Raw genomic sequence first — 17,360 nt, 5'->3', positions numbered from 1 at the left:
ACTCAGGAGGCTGAGGCAAGAGGATTGCTGCATCCCAGGAACTGGAGGCTGCAGTGAGCCATGCTTGTGCCACTGCACTCCAGCCTGGGTGACAGAGTGAGACCCTGCCTCTTAAAAAAAAAGAATTCAGAGTATAGAAAAGTATGAATTGTAAGTTCAAGCATTGCACGTCCCACATTTCCTTCAGAAGTGTGGATGCGTGCCCCAAGAACTCTGCATTCATTTCCCAGCGCTGCCTTAACAAAGTACCCTAAACTGTGTGGCTTCAACCACAGAGATTTATTCTCACAGTTCTGGATACCAGGAGTCTGAAATCAAGGGATTTTTTATTGTTTGTTTGTTTGTTTTTTCTCTGAAGGCTGTGAGGGAGGTCCGTCCCAGGTCTCGCTCATGGATTCTCAGAGCCTCCAGAGTTCCTTGGCTTGCAGGTGGTCTTCTGTCTCTGTCTTGAAACTGTCTTCCCTTTGTAGGTGTCTTTGTCCGCACATCCCCTTTTTATAAGGACACCAGGCACACTGGATTAGGATTCACCCTCATTACCTCAGCTTAGCTCGATCACATGGGAAGAGGCTATTTCCAAATAAGGTCGCATCCACAGACCCTGCGGCATAGGGCTTCAGCATCTTTCGGGGAGACAGAGCACAACGCATAACACTATAGATTTGCACATATTTTTAGTTTGAGTTTCTGGGTTTTATTTTTTATTTTTTCGTGTCGGATGAGTGATGTGATGATACCGTAACAAGTTTTGAGAATGGCACATATCATAAAATAGCCTGATAACCCAATTGTCGTGCTTAGGTTTTGGTTTTTTAAAATTTTAGTTTTTCTTGAGGCAGGGTCTTGCTGCAATACTCATGCTGGAGGGCAGTGGTGCAATCATGGGTCACCGCAGCCTTAACCTCCTGGACTCCAGCGATCTTCCCACCTCAGCCTCCCAAAGAGCTAGGATTATATGAATGAGCCACCACCCCCAGCTGTTCCCTATTTTTTGTTTGTACGTTGTTCATTTTTCTGAAAAAACACACTTTTTATCTGTGCATGCTGGCTCATGCCTGTAATCCTCAGTACTTTGGGAGGCCAAGGCAGGTGGATCTCTTGAGATCAGGAGTTCAAGACCAGCCCGGCCCACATGGTGTAACGCCTTCTCTACTAAAAATACAAAAATGAGCTGGATGTGGTGGTGTGTACCTGTAATCCCAGTTACTCGGGAAGCTTAGGCAGGAGAACCGCTTGAACCCTAGAGGCAGAGGTTGCAGTGAGCCAGGTTCATACTACCGCACTCCAGACTGGGTGGCAGAGCGAGACTAACTCAAAAAAAGTGAAATATACATACATATAAGCGTGCACATGAACACACACACACACACACACACATACACCTTGGCAATTTTTTTATATATCAGCATTCACTGGTACGATGTAAATTCTATGGTAGATTTTATTTAGATTAATACAATCTAAATATTATTCTATTAAGTGCCACAACTAAAAAAAATAGGCCATGCATTTAAATGATTCAAAGTTCAAAAACTATGAAAGAGTATAGAACCGAGTCTCCCATATGGCAGCTCATGGCATATGTGTTTATGAAATCTACGTGAGGCCTGATACGGTGGCTCATGCCTGTAATCCCAGCATTTTAGGAGGCCGAGTCGGGTGGCTCACCTGAGCTTAGGAGTTTGAGAGCAGCCTGACCAACATGGTGAAACCCCATCTCTACTAAAAACACAAAAAGCAACCGGATGCGGCAGTGAGCCCATATAACCCTATCTACTTTGGAAGCTGAGGCAAAAGAAGTGCTTGAACCTGGGGGACAGAGGTTGCGGTTAGCCAAGATCATGCAACTTCACTTCAGCCTGGGCAACGGAGCGAGACTCCATCTCAAAAAAGAAAAAAAAATCTAAATAAATTAACATTTAAGACAATGAAAGATTTGGTTCTTTGCGTGGGCCACATTTCAAGTGCTCCACAGCTGCAGATGGCCCGGAAATATGGTCTTTATTTCAAAAAGTTCTATCGGTTGGTGTTGGTGCAGCCTTAAAGCCGCTCTCCCACCCCTCCTCGAAGCCAACCACTGTTACGGTTCCTTTGGTGATTCTTTTCCGAGATGATCTATGCACACAATCAGCACGTGGAGTTAATATATTTACCTAATAAAATCAGCATCTCCCGTGTAGTGCAAATGACCATGTAATAGTCCATGGAATGGAATGTATTCAGCTAGTTTCATAATGAAGTGCTCTTGAGTTTTTCCCAGGTTTCCTGTTAAAATTATTCTGTCGAGAACACCATTCTCTCACAGAGTACATTTTTAACAGTGGAATTCCCTGGCCAGAATGTTTATATGTTTTTCTCATTTCTTTTCTATTTTCTTTCTTTTTTTTTCTTTTCTTTTCTTTCTTTCCCTCTCACTATTCCCTCTTCCTACTTTTTTCTTCCCTTTCCCCCTCTCATCCTCCTCTTTTTTCTCTCCCCCACTTTTTCTTTTACAAGGTCTTCTATTTAATGGCATAATCCTAATTCACTGCAGCCTTGAACCCCTGGGCCCAAGCGATCCTCTTTCCTCAGCCTCCCAAGTAGCAGAGACTAAAACCTGTGCCCCCATGCCTTTCTATATTTTTATTTTCTTTTTAGTGGAGATCGGTCTTACTATATTGTTCAGGGTCGTTTTCATCTATGTAGGTGCTTTTCAAGAGATCTTACCAAAAGGTACCTGGATAGAGCTTAGTCACTTGAAGCTCTTGTCCTTGTGTTGAAATTTTGTGTCTGCCTCCTCCATCCCGGGGAGATTTAAAACTTCTATCCCCTTTTCAGGCAGATCAGTGACTTCAAAAAGTGTACGAATGTTGTGAGGCAAGGCGGAAGGATCACATGAAGTCAGGAATTTGGGCCCAGGCTGGCCAGGAAGGTGAAACCCTGCCTCTACCAAAAATACAAAACTTACATGAGCGTGGTGGTGCACGCATGTAGGCCCATCTCAGGAGGCTGAGGCATGCGAATTGTTTGAATCTGGAAAGCGGATGTTGCAGTGAGTCGAGATCGTGCCGCCGTACTCCAGCCAGATACAAATAGCAGCTTTAGACTTGATCTCGCCAGGTATGACCACTGGGCAGGTTCAGCATAGGATCACCGATTCTGCCTCAGTTTTCAGTGTCTTCTCTGGGGCCTGGAGTATAGCATCTGAAGCCGAGCTGGATGTCTTGCTGCATAAATACTCTCTCCACTTCCACCTTTTGCCATCAGCCTGGGTGAAGACTCATGTCAGGGGAGAGCCGTCGTCCTCCTACAGCCCCACCTGTCTGATGGCTGAGACTTCTGCCTCATTACCAGAACTCCCAGGGGCCCTTGAACGTCTTGTTATTTGCTACATATGCACGCACAGATTGCCCGTACCTCCCCCTCAGACCTTCCTGCCACTCTCTATAGAGCTGTCTGAAGCCTCAAAATGTTTATTTGCCTTTGGAGAAATTCTACTTCCATCTGCCCCAGACTCATCAAAATTACAGTAACAGCCAGCACTCCAACTTTCTGGATCCTGTTCCAGCAGAGAGGAAGTCTGTTCTTCAAGTCCTCTTTGTAACCACATTTAAGATGAGGAAACTGAGGCAGATGAGCTCATGAATACAAAGTGCCAGAGCTTGGGTTCAACCTCGAATCCCTGGGCCCAGGGGTTCGAGGCTCGTGTTCAACCTTAGAGTTTGTGGGATTTAAGGTTGATGTTGGAAGCGTTCTGTTTGGCACCCCCTACCCTGGTGTGTGGGGGTTGTGTCCTGGGTTGCCTGCAGAGCCCCAGTTTATGCCTGCTGACCTGACGCATTTGTGACTAGCGTTGTCTTTAACGGCAAAACGTCGTGGTTTGGGAGAGAAATTCTGTGCTCACCCAGTTCACCCGCACCCTGAGGAAGCTCTGACACCACCGCACAGCTTCTGATACATACTGGAGAAAGCCAGCGCTAGGAGGTGCCCGTCAGCAGGAAGAGCTGCAAGCATCTACATCCACATGTAGACATATCTGTACACATACATTCATATACACACATCCATATATATACATGTCTTTACATCCACACACACGTCTGTACACCCACACATTCATACACATGTCTACATATAGACACCTTCATGTACACATCACTGTACACACAATCCATATCCACACATTCATGCACACCTATCTGTGTATTTTGGTATAGCTGTATACATACACATCTACACACATCCATGTACAGATAAATCTGTACACAGATGCATACACATTCGTCCACACACATCTGCACATACGTCGGTGGGGATCAGGGAAATACAGCATTAAGTAGTGACGGTCTGATAATAGTATTGTTTTGACATCTTTTGGGTGAACTGACTAGCTAGTGGCTATCAGAGGGGTGTGTGAGGTGTGTCTGCAGGTTGGCAGGGCCATCAAACGCGGTATTTGTAGTTGCTCGTGGCTTTCCTAGAGGATCTCTCACGTGGAGCCTTGGAGTGTAGTGAGCTGTTCCTGTGGCCCGCCCGCCAATGTCTGCACCAGTGACCAACAAAATTCTGGCTTCACGGGCCTCAAGGACTTTGGATTGTACAGTAAAAAACGCTATATGCCATCATCGGACGTGTCTGGTCTGCAAGTGGAGATCCGTTGCCAGTGGCGGGATGGGAGCTGGAAGAGCCAGGAGGATGTTGCTGTCAGACAGATTCAATAACCAGGGCTGGAGCTGGTGTGCAGCGTAGGTGGCAGATGAGGTTGACTCTAGTCACATTCCATAGCGACGGTCGACTGAGTTCCTGATGGATCCAATGAGGGGGTTGTCAAGGAGAGAAGAGGAGTCCTCTGTGTTTATAACACAGGTTTCTAATTTTGAGAAATCCGGAGTTTAAAAAATTGGGGAAGGCCTGGGCATAGTGGTTCACACCTGTAATCTCAGCACTTTGGGTGGCCAAGGTGGGCGGATCACTTGGGCTCAGGAGTTTGAGATCAGCCTCGCCAACGTGGTAAAACCCCGTCTCTACTAAAAATACAAAAATTAGCTGGGCACTGTGGTGTGCGTCTGTCATCCCAGCTACTTGAAAGGCTGATGCAGGAGAATCATTTGAACCCGGGAGGCGAAAGTTGCAATGTACCTGGATCCTGCCACTGCATTCCAGCCTGGGTGACAGAGTGAGACTCCGTCTCAAGAAAAATTAAAAATTGCGGAAGAATCGGCATAGAAAGCCATTAGCCGGGCTATCTCCTGCCCTCTCTCTGGTCCCAGCTTGAGTGATCATGGCTGGGCTTGCCGGCCAAGCCTGTCATTTCAGATGACACCAAGGCCTTTTCAGGGCTAGAGAGACCTGCTGCCACCCATGGTCGGCAAGGCTGAGTGGTTTTAGGCACAGCTGGAGATGAAACTGGTGATGGGGGCAGCCCTGTCATCTTTACAGGGAACCTCACACAGCAGGTGGGCAGCAAGCTGGCCTCTCCACATCGCTGAGCCATCTGCTGAGTGACCAGGCCCATGTGACAGGTAGGAGATGCAACTCCCTGTGCCCTGTCTCCTCCATGACCAGGCTAGGGTGTGGGCCAAATGCCTCCTGATGGTCTTCATCACTTCAGTTTCTCAATATCAACATCCCATCTAAGGACAGACTCAGGCTCAGTGTGAGCCCCCAGAACTTCCCACAACCTCCAGCTGTCCCCACAAACCATAAAATAGCAGATTTTGGGTTGTTCTTATTCTCACCCACTATAAGAAACATATGTAAAACTTTGGCGTAAAATACACGGGGCATTTAAAACACACGCACAGGCTTAGCAGATGCTGGCACTGTGCCAGAGCCAGGGCGGTGACACCAGGGTGTGCCGCTTATGTTTTCTGAAAGATTCTAAGGTAAGGACAGGAGCCGGGGCTGGGGGCACTCGGAGCGGTGGCTGTTGACCACCTCACGTGGGTGTTTGGGAGTCATAACAGCTGGCCCATTTCCACCTGTCTGTTCTGGATGACCTTCAGTGTTGCAGACGCAGAAGCTTCAGAAGGTGAAATTTATTTAACGACCCATGATGTGTAGTTAATTCTTTTGTCATCTGTCCTATTTGATTTTGTTTCATTCTACTTCTTTTTTTTTTTTTTTTTTTTTTGAGACAGAATCTCACAGTGTTGCTCGGACTGGATGCAATGGTGCAATCTTGGCTCACCGCAGCCTCTGCCTCCTGGGTTCAAACGGTTCTCCTGCCTCAGCCTCCCAAGTAGCTGGGATTACAGGTGCCTCCTGCCATACTTGGTTATTTATTTATTTATTTGTATTTTTGTAGAGGCAGTGTTTTACTATGTTGGCCTGGCTAGTCTGAAACTCCTGACCTCAGGAAATCTGCCTGCCTTGGCCTTCCAAAGTGCTGGAATTACAGGAATGAGTCACTCTGCCCGGCCTCATTCTACTTTATCCTTGGGCCAAGCACAGTGTCCCACACCTATAATCCCAGAACTTTGGGAATCCAAGGCAAGAGAATTGCTTGAGCCCAGGAGTTCAAGACCAGCCTGGGAAACATACTGAGACCCCTGTTTCTACAGAAAAAAAAAATGATGTGTATATATATATATGCACGTGCACACACACACACACAAGTTAGCCAAGGAGGTGGCACATGTCTGTAGTACCAGCTACTTGGGAGGCTGAGGTGAAAGGATCGATTGAGTCTTGGAGGTCAAGGCTGCAGCGAGCCACGATCAGGCCTGTCTGTGGGCTGTTGTGCAGGGCACAGGTGTTGACTCTTCAAGGATCCCCCAATCCCAAGGACCCTGGGGTATTCCCGAGTCCTTTTTTTGCCTGGGGCTGGGGGTGTCGGTCCCTGAGGGCTGACCCTTTCATTTGCCTGCTCTCTATCCCTGCAGCACCGATGGAAAGGAAGGAGGCTGGATGATGATTGGCTGCCCCGGATGCCAAGCTGTTCGTGTCAGGACTGTCAGGGCTGCATGCCCTTGGCCTGCTGCAGCAGCGGGGCTGGCTGAGGACCAACTCCCTGAGGATCCCGTATGGCCTCCCGGGTAAGGCACTGCATGCCTGGCTGCGGGGAAGGTGGAGGTGGCAGGGCCTTCCCCGGTTCCTGTGGCTGTGGCTCTGTGAGCTAAAATACGCTGTCACCACAGGATTTTCCATCAGTCATTCTGTGAGCTCTGAGTAGGACTTAGTACCTGCTCATTAGGAAAAAAAGAAAAAAAAGGTGTGTCTGTTTAGGCGACATTCATTCATCTCTTAAGACCTCCCCACGGACAGGTTTTAACGGAGTGACGGGTGAAGCAGACCACATGGCTGGGAGAACACGGCAGAGGCCAGGCTGGGCTTGGGCCTCCTCCTCTTGGAGCCCTGGTGGAGGGCCGCCTGGCAGAGGAGGGTAGGGGTTCTTTGATCGATCCTCACAGCTCAGGCAAAGCAGCCAGCGCACCAGTGCAGCACTGGCCAGAGGCTGCAGACAGAGAGCGGCTCAGACGGCGCCTACAGGCCGGGGCCGGGCCGCACACTCCACTGCACACAGATCCTGGCTTTCAGTCACAAGGCGGGTGCCCCGGCCAGGTGGGATGTCCAGAGAGAGCACCTGAGTCTGGCAAGTGGCGATCTGAGTACCCTGAGCTCATCCCCAGAGATGAACTTGCTTCCAATAGCATAGCCATATAGGAATGAATCCAGGGCTGGCACTTCAGCTTCAGTCTTATGCCTATTCATCTAGGGTTGCTTCAGCCCTGGAGGCAGAGGTTGCAATGAGTCAAGAATGTGCCACCGTACTCCAGCCTGGGCAACAGAGTGAGATCTTATCTCTAAAATAAACAAATAATAAGTTAAAAAAAAAAAAAGCCAGTCACAGTGGCTCACGCTTGTAATTCCAGCACTTTGGGATGCTGAGGCAGGCGGATCACGAGGTCAGGAGTTCAAGACCAGCCTGGCCAACATGGTGAAAGCCTATCTCTATTAAAATACCAAAATTAGCCAGGCATAGTGGCAGCTGCCTTGTTCCAACTGCCCTCCTGGCAGGACTAGGTACTTCTGACCTCTCCACCATCCGGGGCTAAGACCTTGCCCAATGTCAGGGTTGGCGTCCCTCTGATTGGCTGTTGAATGTCACCTCCATAGCCTCTCTTCTGTGCCAGAGTCCCATGGCCACCCACAGGGCAGTGAATTTGAAAAAGTGCTCAGGACTCTGCACACTATGCTGTTCACAGCTGTCATTGACTACAGTGAGAGAGGAGGCAGGAGTGTTGGCACAGGGAAGGGGGCCGGGCGGAGTGTAGGATGAACCACGGCCAGCACCTAGTATCCTTTCCCAGTCCCTGTGCCTTCACATGGGATGCACTTGTCTGTCCCAGCACTATGTCACCCAGGGTGTTTGGTGTGGCTGCCTAATTGGCAGGTGCCGCTCGGCTCAGAGCACACTGTCAGACTCCTAGGAGGCAAGCAGGGGTCTGGCATAAACCACGTTTGTACAAACAGTTCAGACGCAGAGCGCCTCATATCACTCCTAGGATTGGTGGGAACCCTCCCCCAGTCCAAGTTCCCAGACAAGCTATGAGCAGGCCATGCAGAGGCAGCTCGGGTCTGCTGTGACAACTCACTAGCAATCTCCAGTGCCTGCTGCTCTATTCCTTTTCCTCCACTCCCCCCACCATCTTAGTCCCAGGAAGAGGCCCTATCTCTGAGGCCTGGGCTGGGCCTCTGAGCTGCCCAGAGGCCTCACGGTGGGTGTTGGCTGCCAGTTGCAGGGCCCCTGGCCACACTGAAGGACTCCTACCTGGATGTGATGTTGTGGCCCCTGGAGGAGGTGTGGAGGGAGTGGGCAGAGGAGGCCATGTGGTGGCTACAGGCCTGGGTGCCCAGGATGCCAGGCAACCAGGGTCCCAGGGGTATCAAGTTGACCCTGGGGGTCATGAAAGGCACCCTGGAGCTGGTGAGTGAGAGCAAGGATGAGATGTGGCTGGCAGTTGAGGACGACCGAGACAGCTCTCACTGTCCCCTCCCTTTCCAGGTGGCCCACCAGATGCCGTCCTGGGCTGAGGTTAAGTTCTCATGGGCACTGAAGAGGCCCTGCAAAGCCCTGCTTGACCTGTATGGCCTCACAGCCAGGTAACGCTGGGTTTGGGGTGTCGCATGCAGCGTTCCTGCCACGTATCAGGTGCAGTGCTGAACGCTTCAACACGCTCTGACTCACTGAGTACTTTGACCGCCCTACACAGAGGCTTCTTCACTCCTTATTTCACAGGAGAGAAAATGGGGTTTCTTCCTCACTCCAGAGAGACCTCGTGAGCACAGTCCCAGTGCAGGCAGGATTTTAGGAGCTGCTGCAGAGGAGTGCAGTGGGCAAAGCTGACCCCTGCCTTCAGGAAGCTCAGTTTTACTGAGAGACAGACACGAAGCCCAAGAAATCATCTACAGCAGAGTGTGCACAATTCCCTGCAGAAAGCCCGAGGGTCACCTCTTAAGCAGGCCATTCTGCTCTGTCACATTTCCTTGCTTTTGCTTTGTAATCATCTTTTTTTTTTAAATGGAGCCTTGCTCTGTCTCAGTTGTGTGATCTCAGCTCATTGCAACCTCTGCCTCCTATGTTCAAGTGATTCTCCTGCCTCAGCCCTCCAGGTTGCCGGGATTACAGGTGTGTGCACTACTGCACCTGGCTAATTTTTTGCGTTTTTAGTAGACAGGGTTTTGCCACTCCAGGCTGGTCTCAAACTCCTGACCTTCAGTAATGTAACCCATTTGGCCTTCTAAAGTGTTGGAATTACAGGCATGAGCCACTACTCCCGACCTGTTATGTAATCTTTTAAACACATAAAAGCCCTTCTTTCTTGCAGGCTGTGCAGAAGCCGGCTACAGGCTGGGTGTGGCCCACCGCTCATCGTTTACCACCACTGAGCCATACCTTAGGTGGCAAATGCTTGAGATGGAACATTGGTGAGACGGTGAGCTGGGGATCCTATGGTGTGGCCATGGCCAGCTTTGAGGGGAAAGTACAGTTCAAGCAAGAGCCACGGGGCCAGTGTGGAAAGAGAGCTCCAGGTGGGGGCTCCACTGCACAGAGGACTGGGAGAGGGATGTGCTTGGCCTGTTTGTTTTTGAGATGGAGTCTCATTCTCCGTCACCCAGGCTGGAGTGCCGTGGTGTGATCTCAGCTCACTGCAACCTCTCTCAAATTCAAGTGATTGTCCTGCCTCAGCCTGCCAAGTTGCTGGGATTACAAGCATTCACCATCATACCCGGCTAATTTTTGTATCTTTAGTAGAGGTGGGATTTCACTGTATTACCCAGGCTGGTCTCAGAATCCTGGGCTCCAGAGACTCGGTGCTGGGATTACGGGCATGAGCCACCGTGCCTGTCCTGTTTGAATAGCAAGGTGGTGGGGCTGATGCGACTGGGAGGTTCCAAGGCTAGGGGATGAGAGGAGGACTCTGGCTTCTGCTCTGACCTACGAAGGCTGTGATCACCCTTTCACTTCAAAAGGCCCCTTTTGTCCCTGTGTTGAGAACACGGGGGTGGTGGATAGAAATGGGGAACCCAGTGTAGAGCAGGGGCCTGGGGACCAAATATCCTTTTCCCTCACAGCCATGATGCCCACCAGGAACCGGGCTACAGGCAAGGGGGCCGCCCCTTCTTCCATGCCGGTGGCCTTGCATAGCATCTGGATTCTGGGTCTGCCTCTTCCTGGGATGTCTCTGCATCGGCTCTGTGTGCCTCAGTTTCCCCAGCTGTAGAATAGGGACCGGACCCACATCATGGGGAAAAGGCTCCACGTAATACAAGTTCCTGCTCCTGCCACCTTGCGGTCAGAATGTAGGCTGAGGAAGGGAAGAGCTCCCAGGGCGGGGCTTTGGCTTGGTCGAACAATCACCTGCCTGGTTATTCGCCTACCCGGTGAGTGGAATCTCGTTGGGATACCAAAAAATGGATTTAAATTGCAGTGAGGGTGTTGAAGCTGCTTCCCGCCCCCAGCTGCAGGGCCTCTGGGCTCCCTAAAAGGTAAGCGAGTTCACCTGCCCGTCCCCCTCAGTGGCCCATCAACAACAGAGCGTGCAATATTTCTCTTCCCACTCCACCCCGACATGAGCCGAGATCTCCCCGATCATTCAGATCTCACAGGCTTGACCCTACTCTACATATTGAGAAAGTTCCAGTCCTCCTCTCAACTGTAGAAATTGCCTAGACCTGTCCGTCAGGCACACTGGCTTATGCCTGTAATCTCAGCACTTTGGGCAGATCACTTGAGGTCGGGAGTTCGAGACCAGCGTAGCCAACATGGTGAAACACTGACTCTACTAAAAATTTAAAAATCAGTCAGGCATGGCAGTGAGCGCATGTAGTTCTAGCTACTCTGGAGGCTGAGAAAGGAGAATCACTTAAACCCAGGAGGCAGAGGTAGCTGGGAATCGAGATCGCACCACTATACTCAAGCTTGGGAAACAGAATGAGATTCTGTCTCAACAAAACAAAACAATTTCCTACACCTTCCAGCTCCTATTTTTTGCATCCACACACAGAGTCCCCATGCTGCCCAAGACCCAGGGGGCAGATCAGACATGACATAAGATATCTGTGTCATCAAAATAGGGCAGCTTGTTTCTGTCCTGGCATCACCCACCACCTCCGCTGTCATGCCAGCCTCTCTGCTCCTCCAGCTCATTATGGGATTTTCTAGAACAAGGACAGCCCTCCCCAAGATGCACCCCAATGCTCTCCATGGTAGAGCTCTTCCTGCAGACCTGTGAGCTCCCCGTCTGCAGCCAAAGAAAGCACGGCTCAGCAGCTTGTCCTGCGGGTTCCCTCTAGGAACTACTCAGTGGTGGTGACGCCGCTGCTGCCTGGGGGCGATGTGGTGTGGGGGACTGGCTACCTGATGGAGGAGAAGTTGGCGTGGCCACTCCGACACCTGTCCAGGGCCAACATGCCATCCGAGTTCTACCGGCTCAGATGCCGCCTGCTGCATGGTCTCTGGAGGAATGAGTCCTGCCCCGGGCTGTGCCACCCTACTCCCTGGGAGCCCCCCACCCTGTGGGCACAACAGCAGGGCCATGCAGGGGGAGGGACTGTGGGGGCACAGGGAAGCCTGCAGAGGCCTGTGGCATTACCGTGCTAGGCCCAGAGCCTATTGGACTTCCCAAGGTCCTATGGAACTAGGGCTGAGGCTGCACATCCTGCTTTTCTCCAGATTATATGACCTGGCCCAGCAGTGCAGCCAAGGGCGGTGCTGGGACGATGAGCTCTGGGCTCCCGAGAAGCTTGCCTGTGGCTCAGGTGAGTCTGCTAAAATCCGTGGACTCAGCTTCCTTTACTGTGAAATGCAGGTAACCACATGGCTCACTCACGTGGGTAAGGAGCATGTACGGTTCTTAATGCACGAGGGAGCCCCTCATGTCCGTGGGGGAGCCACCTTACCCAGGCTTGGCAAGTAGCGGTTTATCTGTGTGCGACTCACATGGAAGTCTACGGCTCCCTAGAAGCGTGGGTGTAGTCAGGTCTAAGCAGCACGCTGATCTTGTAAAAAAAAAAAAAAACAGCCTGGTCTTGAAGTCCTGTGCGTGTGACCATGGGCTTCTCTGTGCCCCTCAGTTCTGACAGCTGACCACGGGGCTGGTAGCGCCTCCTTTGGGATGCTGGCCCTGGCCAACAGGTGTCTGGCTGTGCACGATGGATGGTGCTTTCCCACCATGGGCACGAACACCCCCAAGGCACAGCTCAGGGGTTATACTGGCTGGACTGGTCAGACCTGTTCCTTCACAGGCCATCTCTTCCCTACCCTGAACACGGTTGGTCTGTAGCACACCAGTGTCATGTTTGAGGGAGCCGTTGGCCATCCACTTAAACGGTCAATGTTTTTTCCCCACCTGAGCAGCTTCCTTGAGATTAAATGGATGACTTGTATAATTTTATTTTTTTGAGACTAGGTCTCACTCTGTTGTCATGGTTGGAGTGCAGAGGTGCGCTTTCGGCTCCCCGCACCCTTGACCTCTTGGGTTCAAGTGATCCTCCTTCCCCAGCCTCGCAAAGTGCTGGGATGGCTTAGCACCACCGTGCCCGGCCGATGTGTGAATTTTAAGTGCACGATTCAGTGGCTTCCAGTTTATTCAGAGTTGTGCATGTCTTACCACAATTGTTTTTAAAAGCTACCAGTCTGCCTGCTGTGTCCATGGCTGTGCCTGCTCTGGACATCCGATGTAAACAGAAGGATGACTATGTGGCCTCTGAGCCAGGCTATGTTACTTAGCACAGCAGTTTTGTAGCGGGTCTGGGGACTCCATTCCTCGTTATGGCTGAATCGGGCCATAGCCCTTCAGCTCACGTCATCCTGAAGCTGGTGGGGGATCACTGGGCCTCTGGCCACCGCACCAGGGGAGGGGGACTCCTGGCCTCAGGGCAGGCTAAGCCAAGGCTTTAGGCAATGGGGTACCCAAAAGGCATCATGCTCCCACTGCGGTGGGTGGAGCTGGCTCCACTCAGCGTGCCTTTGTGGCTGCTTCTCCCCAGACCACGCCCTGGTTGCCGGGGCCCAGCACGTGGTGACTTTTGACGGCCGGGTGTGGGACCTCAGCGTCCAGTGCAGCAGCATCCTCCTGGCCCAAGACTTTGCTCACAGCACATTCTCACGGATGCTGAGTCGGACAGGCTTGGGCCTCATGGCCCTGACCTTGGAGCTGAACCATGTGACCCTCATCTACTCCAGCCTTTAGGTGAGGAGGAGAGGCCCGAGCTTCCCCTGGAGACCTATGCCTGTGGCAGGTTGCCTGGGGGATGGCACTTTCAAGCTCGTCCCCTGGCTGTCGGTCATCCCTCCTGCCCACTTCCTCCGGTCCACAGGCCTACAGGCTGTACAACTCCTCCATGCCACGGGATAGCCGTCCAGACCTCCGGCTGCCTTTTGCCATGAAAAGGAGGGAGGTCCCCAGGATTGAGCCGGCCAGTGAGGAGGGGGTCTCCATGTCCTGTGACGTGGTCACCGGCCTCTGCAGCCTGACTGTGCACCTGTGGCACCACGGTTAATCTGGGCCCTGGCAGAGTTGGCCCACCATCAAAATCCTGTTCGGGATGCACCATTCTCAGCTTCCAGTGCAACAGGTCCCCGAGCTGTAGGCAGCCACTGTGGTTGAGAGGCTGGCACCAAGGCCCAGGCTTTCTTCCCGCATCCCTTGGATATATGGCTCCAAGGTGGAGTTGGCCTTTCTGTGGTCCCTCTGCCAAAGAACACAAAGGGCAGGCCTGGATTCTGGCCACTCGTGCTGACGATGTGGAGAGGGGATAGGGGGACACATGCTGTCCTCAGTCTCTGTGCTTTGTCTCCTTCTTCTGATGAGGGTTTGGGGCCAGAGCTCTGGGAGTCTGGGGTGGAGGGATTTTACCAATCCTTCGTGTGCCTGAGGCTCATCTCTCATCCAGGACCCCTGGGGGAGGATCAGGGGCTCTCAGGATCACCTCATCTTTCCTCCTCCCCACAGGCATATCCGCTGGCCTTCTGGACACCAGCGACAACGAAGCAGGCACCGATCTGATGTTGCCGGACGGCTCTGTGGCTCACAATCTGGAGGAGCTCAGCCCGGCCTGGCAGGTGAGCAGGTTCACCTGCTTTTCTTCCCTCTAGCTGAGTGTCTTGAGGGCCGCTCACTGTAGAGTCCCAGGAGCGGCAGGTGGCCTGCCGGCTCTGCAGTGGTCTTTGCGGACCCAGGGTTGGGTGGAGTCTCCCGCTAAGGCCAATGTATGTGGGGGAGCCACATGGTTCAGCTGCATGCATGAGTCTTGCGTCTGTCCCACCAGGTGGATGGTGACTGCAGGGCCACTGAGAAGCCTGAGCCGACCTGCCCAGGACAGAGCCCCGCCCACCGGGCCTTCTTCCAGGACCCCTCATCCAGCTTGGGGAACTGCTTCCGGGTGGTGAGTGTGAGCCTGTGCCCTGGAGCACAGCAAGCTCTTTCCGCAATCTACCCTGGGGATTGGCATGGAGCAGAGGCCTAGGCTAGAGACAGTGACTGGGGGGCTCTGATTTCAGATGGAGCCTGCACCATTCCTTAGCCTTTGTGTGCAGGACTCCTGTGGCACCCGGGAGCTCCAGCCTGCCTGCAGTCTGGCAGCCACCTATATCCACCTCTGTGCCTGCAGCTTCGTGTCCCTGACCCTCCTCCACAGTGCGGTAAAGTGTCCCATCTGGCGGGCTAAGAGTCAAAACAAATCATTTAAGGCCTGATACAGCCTGGATGTGTGTCTCCTCCAAATCTCACTATTGTTAGAGGGTGTACATCCCTCATGGGTGGTTTAGCATCCTGCGTTTGGTGAAGTGTGAGTTCTTGCTCTATTTGTTCAACTGAGAGCAGTTTGTTTATAAAGAGCCTTGCCTCTCCTCTCTCTCTTTGCACACACTCCCATTTCTGCCACGATCGTAAGCTTCCCAAGGCCTCACCAGAAGGCAAGCAGATGCTGGAGCTGTGCTTGTACAGCCTGTAGAACTGTGAGTCAATTATATGTCTTATTTATGATCTACCCAGGCTGGAGCGCAGCGGCACAATCTCACCTCACTGCAACTTTCACCTCCCAGATTCAAGCAATACTCCTCCCTCAGCCTCCCAAAAATACCGGCAGGTATTTTTGTAGAGATGATGTTTTTCTAAGTTGTCCAGGCTCTGGTGATCCACCTCCCTCGGCTTCCCAAAGTGCTGGATGACAGGCGTGAGCCACCATGCCCAGCCTCACGAGGGATTTGAATGTCCACTATCGTTTAGGGAAAATGCTCAGCCTCCGTTTTTCCTCTGCTCTCCTACTTCAAAAATCATCATCCACACAAAAGATGACTTCTATGAACAAACGTGTGGGGATTCGTCTCCACTACCAGGGCGGACCTGTAATTCAGTTCTGACACTAGCTATCTTGAGATCCTTCAGCCAGCGCCGCAAACAATCGCCACAGCCAAAGCCCCACTAAAAGGGCATAAACGTCAGTATCAACAAGAGGAGTGGACTTCCAAGGGCTACAGATGCCAGAATTCGTGGCTGCCATCCGTAGACATTTAAAACTTAATTGGAAAATATAACAAAGGGAGGATGAAACGAGATGATCCAACTCGTCTCAAAGAAATGACAGGCCAGGTGTGGCGGCTCATCCATGTAATCCCAGCACTTGGGAGGCTAAGATGAGCGGACCACCTAAGGTCAGGAGTTTGAGACCAATCTTGCCAACATGGTGAAAACCCATCTCTACTAAAAATACAAAAATCAGCCAGGAGTGGTTGTGTGTGCTTTTAATCCCAGCTACTCAGAAGGCTGAGGCAGGAGAAACGCTTGAACCCAGAAGGTGGAGGTGGCAGGGAGCCAAGATCTTGCCACCGCACTCCAGCCTGGTGACAGAGTGAGAGTCTGTTTAAAAAAAAATTCCAGAATAAAAACAGAGAGGACCCAGGATCCTTTGAGTCAGGAGGCACAATCCCCAAGACAATAAATCCATCCGTACCTAGGCCCATTCAACACAGTTGCAGAAACGACAAAGGAAAGGTCCTAAAAGCTACCGAGGAGGGTGGAAAGAAGCAAGAACATGTTGACAATTGCTTTCCCACCGGCAGTAACAGAAGACAGCGGAGTAACAGAAAGTAAGCATGAGATTAGAGATGATCCCCAGGTCAACTATTGCTGAATGAAATAACCTCTCAGCACTGATCTGTCTAGGATCTCTTTACCACAAAGGGACACTTACTCAATGGACACATCCACATGTTGATTTATGTACTGTGTGTGTCTGCTTTCCCGCTATAGGGGCCGAGTATCTGTAAGGGAGACCACATGTTTGCTCTGTGTAAGACTCAATTCGGAGGATGAAAAGATAAGCTACAGATCGGGAAATATGTTTACAAACCACCTATCAGACCAAGAAATCATCTCCAGAGACTCATCTGTATAATACATAAATAACTGAAAGCTCAAAAGTAGGCCACAGTTGTATTCCCAGCACTTTGTGAGGCTGAGGCGAGATGGCTCGAAGCCGGGAGCTCAAGGCTGCAGTGAGCCATGACTTCACTCCCGGCTGCATGACAGAGTGAGAGCTCATCTCACAAAACAAAACCTCCAAAGTAAAAAATGGGAAATAAACACATCAACCATGTTTGCACTCCCAGTCATAGAGAAACAAGGTAGCACTACCCATCTGAGCTCCAGTGAGTTCCGGCACAGGTCGGTGAGTCGCAGGGACTCTGCGGCATAAAGCATCAGTCGAACATCCAAACGGCCAGGTTGTGATGACAGCATCCACCGATGAGTGCACTATAAAAAGCACTGTTCTAGTACCAAAATGGTGGTGGCTGCTGTTCTCAGCAGCTAGCCTTAGGCTTAGAGGCAGGAATCGAGGTCACGGTCTACCAAACAAATCCTCTCAGGAAAGAG

General features: G+C 51.5%; 1 protein-coding gene and 1 pseudogene across 2 annotated transcripts in view; one reads left to right on the top strand and one right to left on the bottom strand.

The window, feature by feature from the left end:
• LOC144582845 (uncharacterized) overlaps positions 1-17,360 on the top strand; it is a 91,260-nt gene that overhangs the window by 73,368 nt on the left and 532 nt on the right. For both annotated transcript variants that reach the window (XM_078375458.1, XM_078375459.1), the window contains exons 2-6: positions 6,864-7,016; positions 8,987-9,084; positions 9,810-12,243; positions 14,439-14,548; positions 14,755-17,360. The exon at positions 14,755-17,360 is cut by the window's right edge and continues 532 nt beyond it. In XM_078375458.1, coding sequence (XP_078231584.1) covers positions 11,934-12,243; positions 14,439-14,548; positions 14,755-14,952 — 618 coding nt within the window. In that variant the 5' untranslated portion in view covers positions 6,864-7,016; positions 8,987-9,084; positions 9,810-11,933 and the 3' untranslated portion in view covers positions 14,953-17,360. The remainder of the gene's footprint in view (positions 1-6,863; positions 7,017-8,986; positions 9,085-9,809; positions 12,244-14,438; positions 14,549-14,754) is intronic.
• On the bottom strand, positions 713-810 carry LOC144582925 (small nucleolar RNA U13; annotated as a pseudogene).

This window comes from Callithrix jacchus, chromosome 5 (assembly GCF_049354715.1).
Source record: "Callithrix jacchus isolate 240 chromosome 5, calJac240_pri, whole genome shotgun sequence".
NCBI classification, from domain to species: Eukaryota; Metazoa; Chordata; class Mammalia; order Primates; family Cebidae; genus Callithrix; species Callithrix jacchus.
Note: the sequence above shows the minus strand (reverse complement) of the source record. Positions and strands in the feature narration are given on the sequence as shown.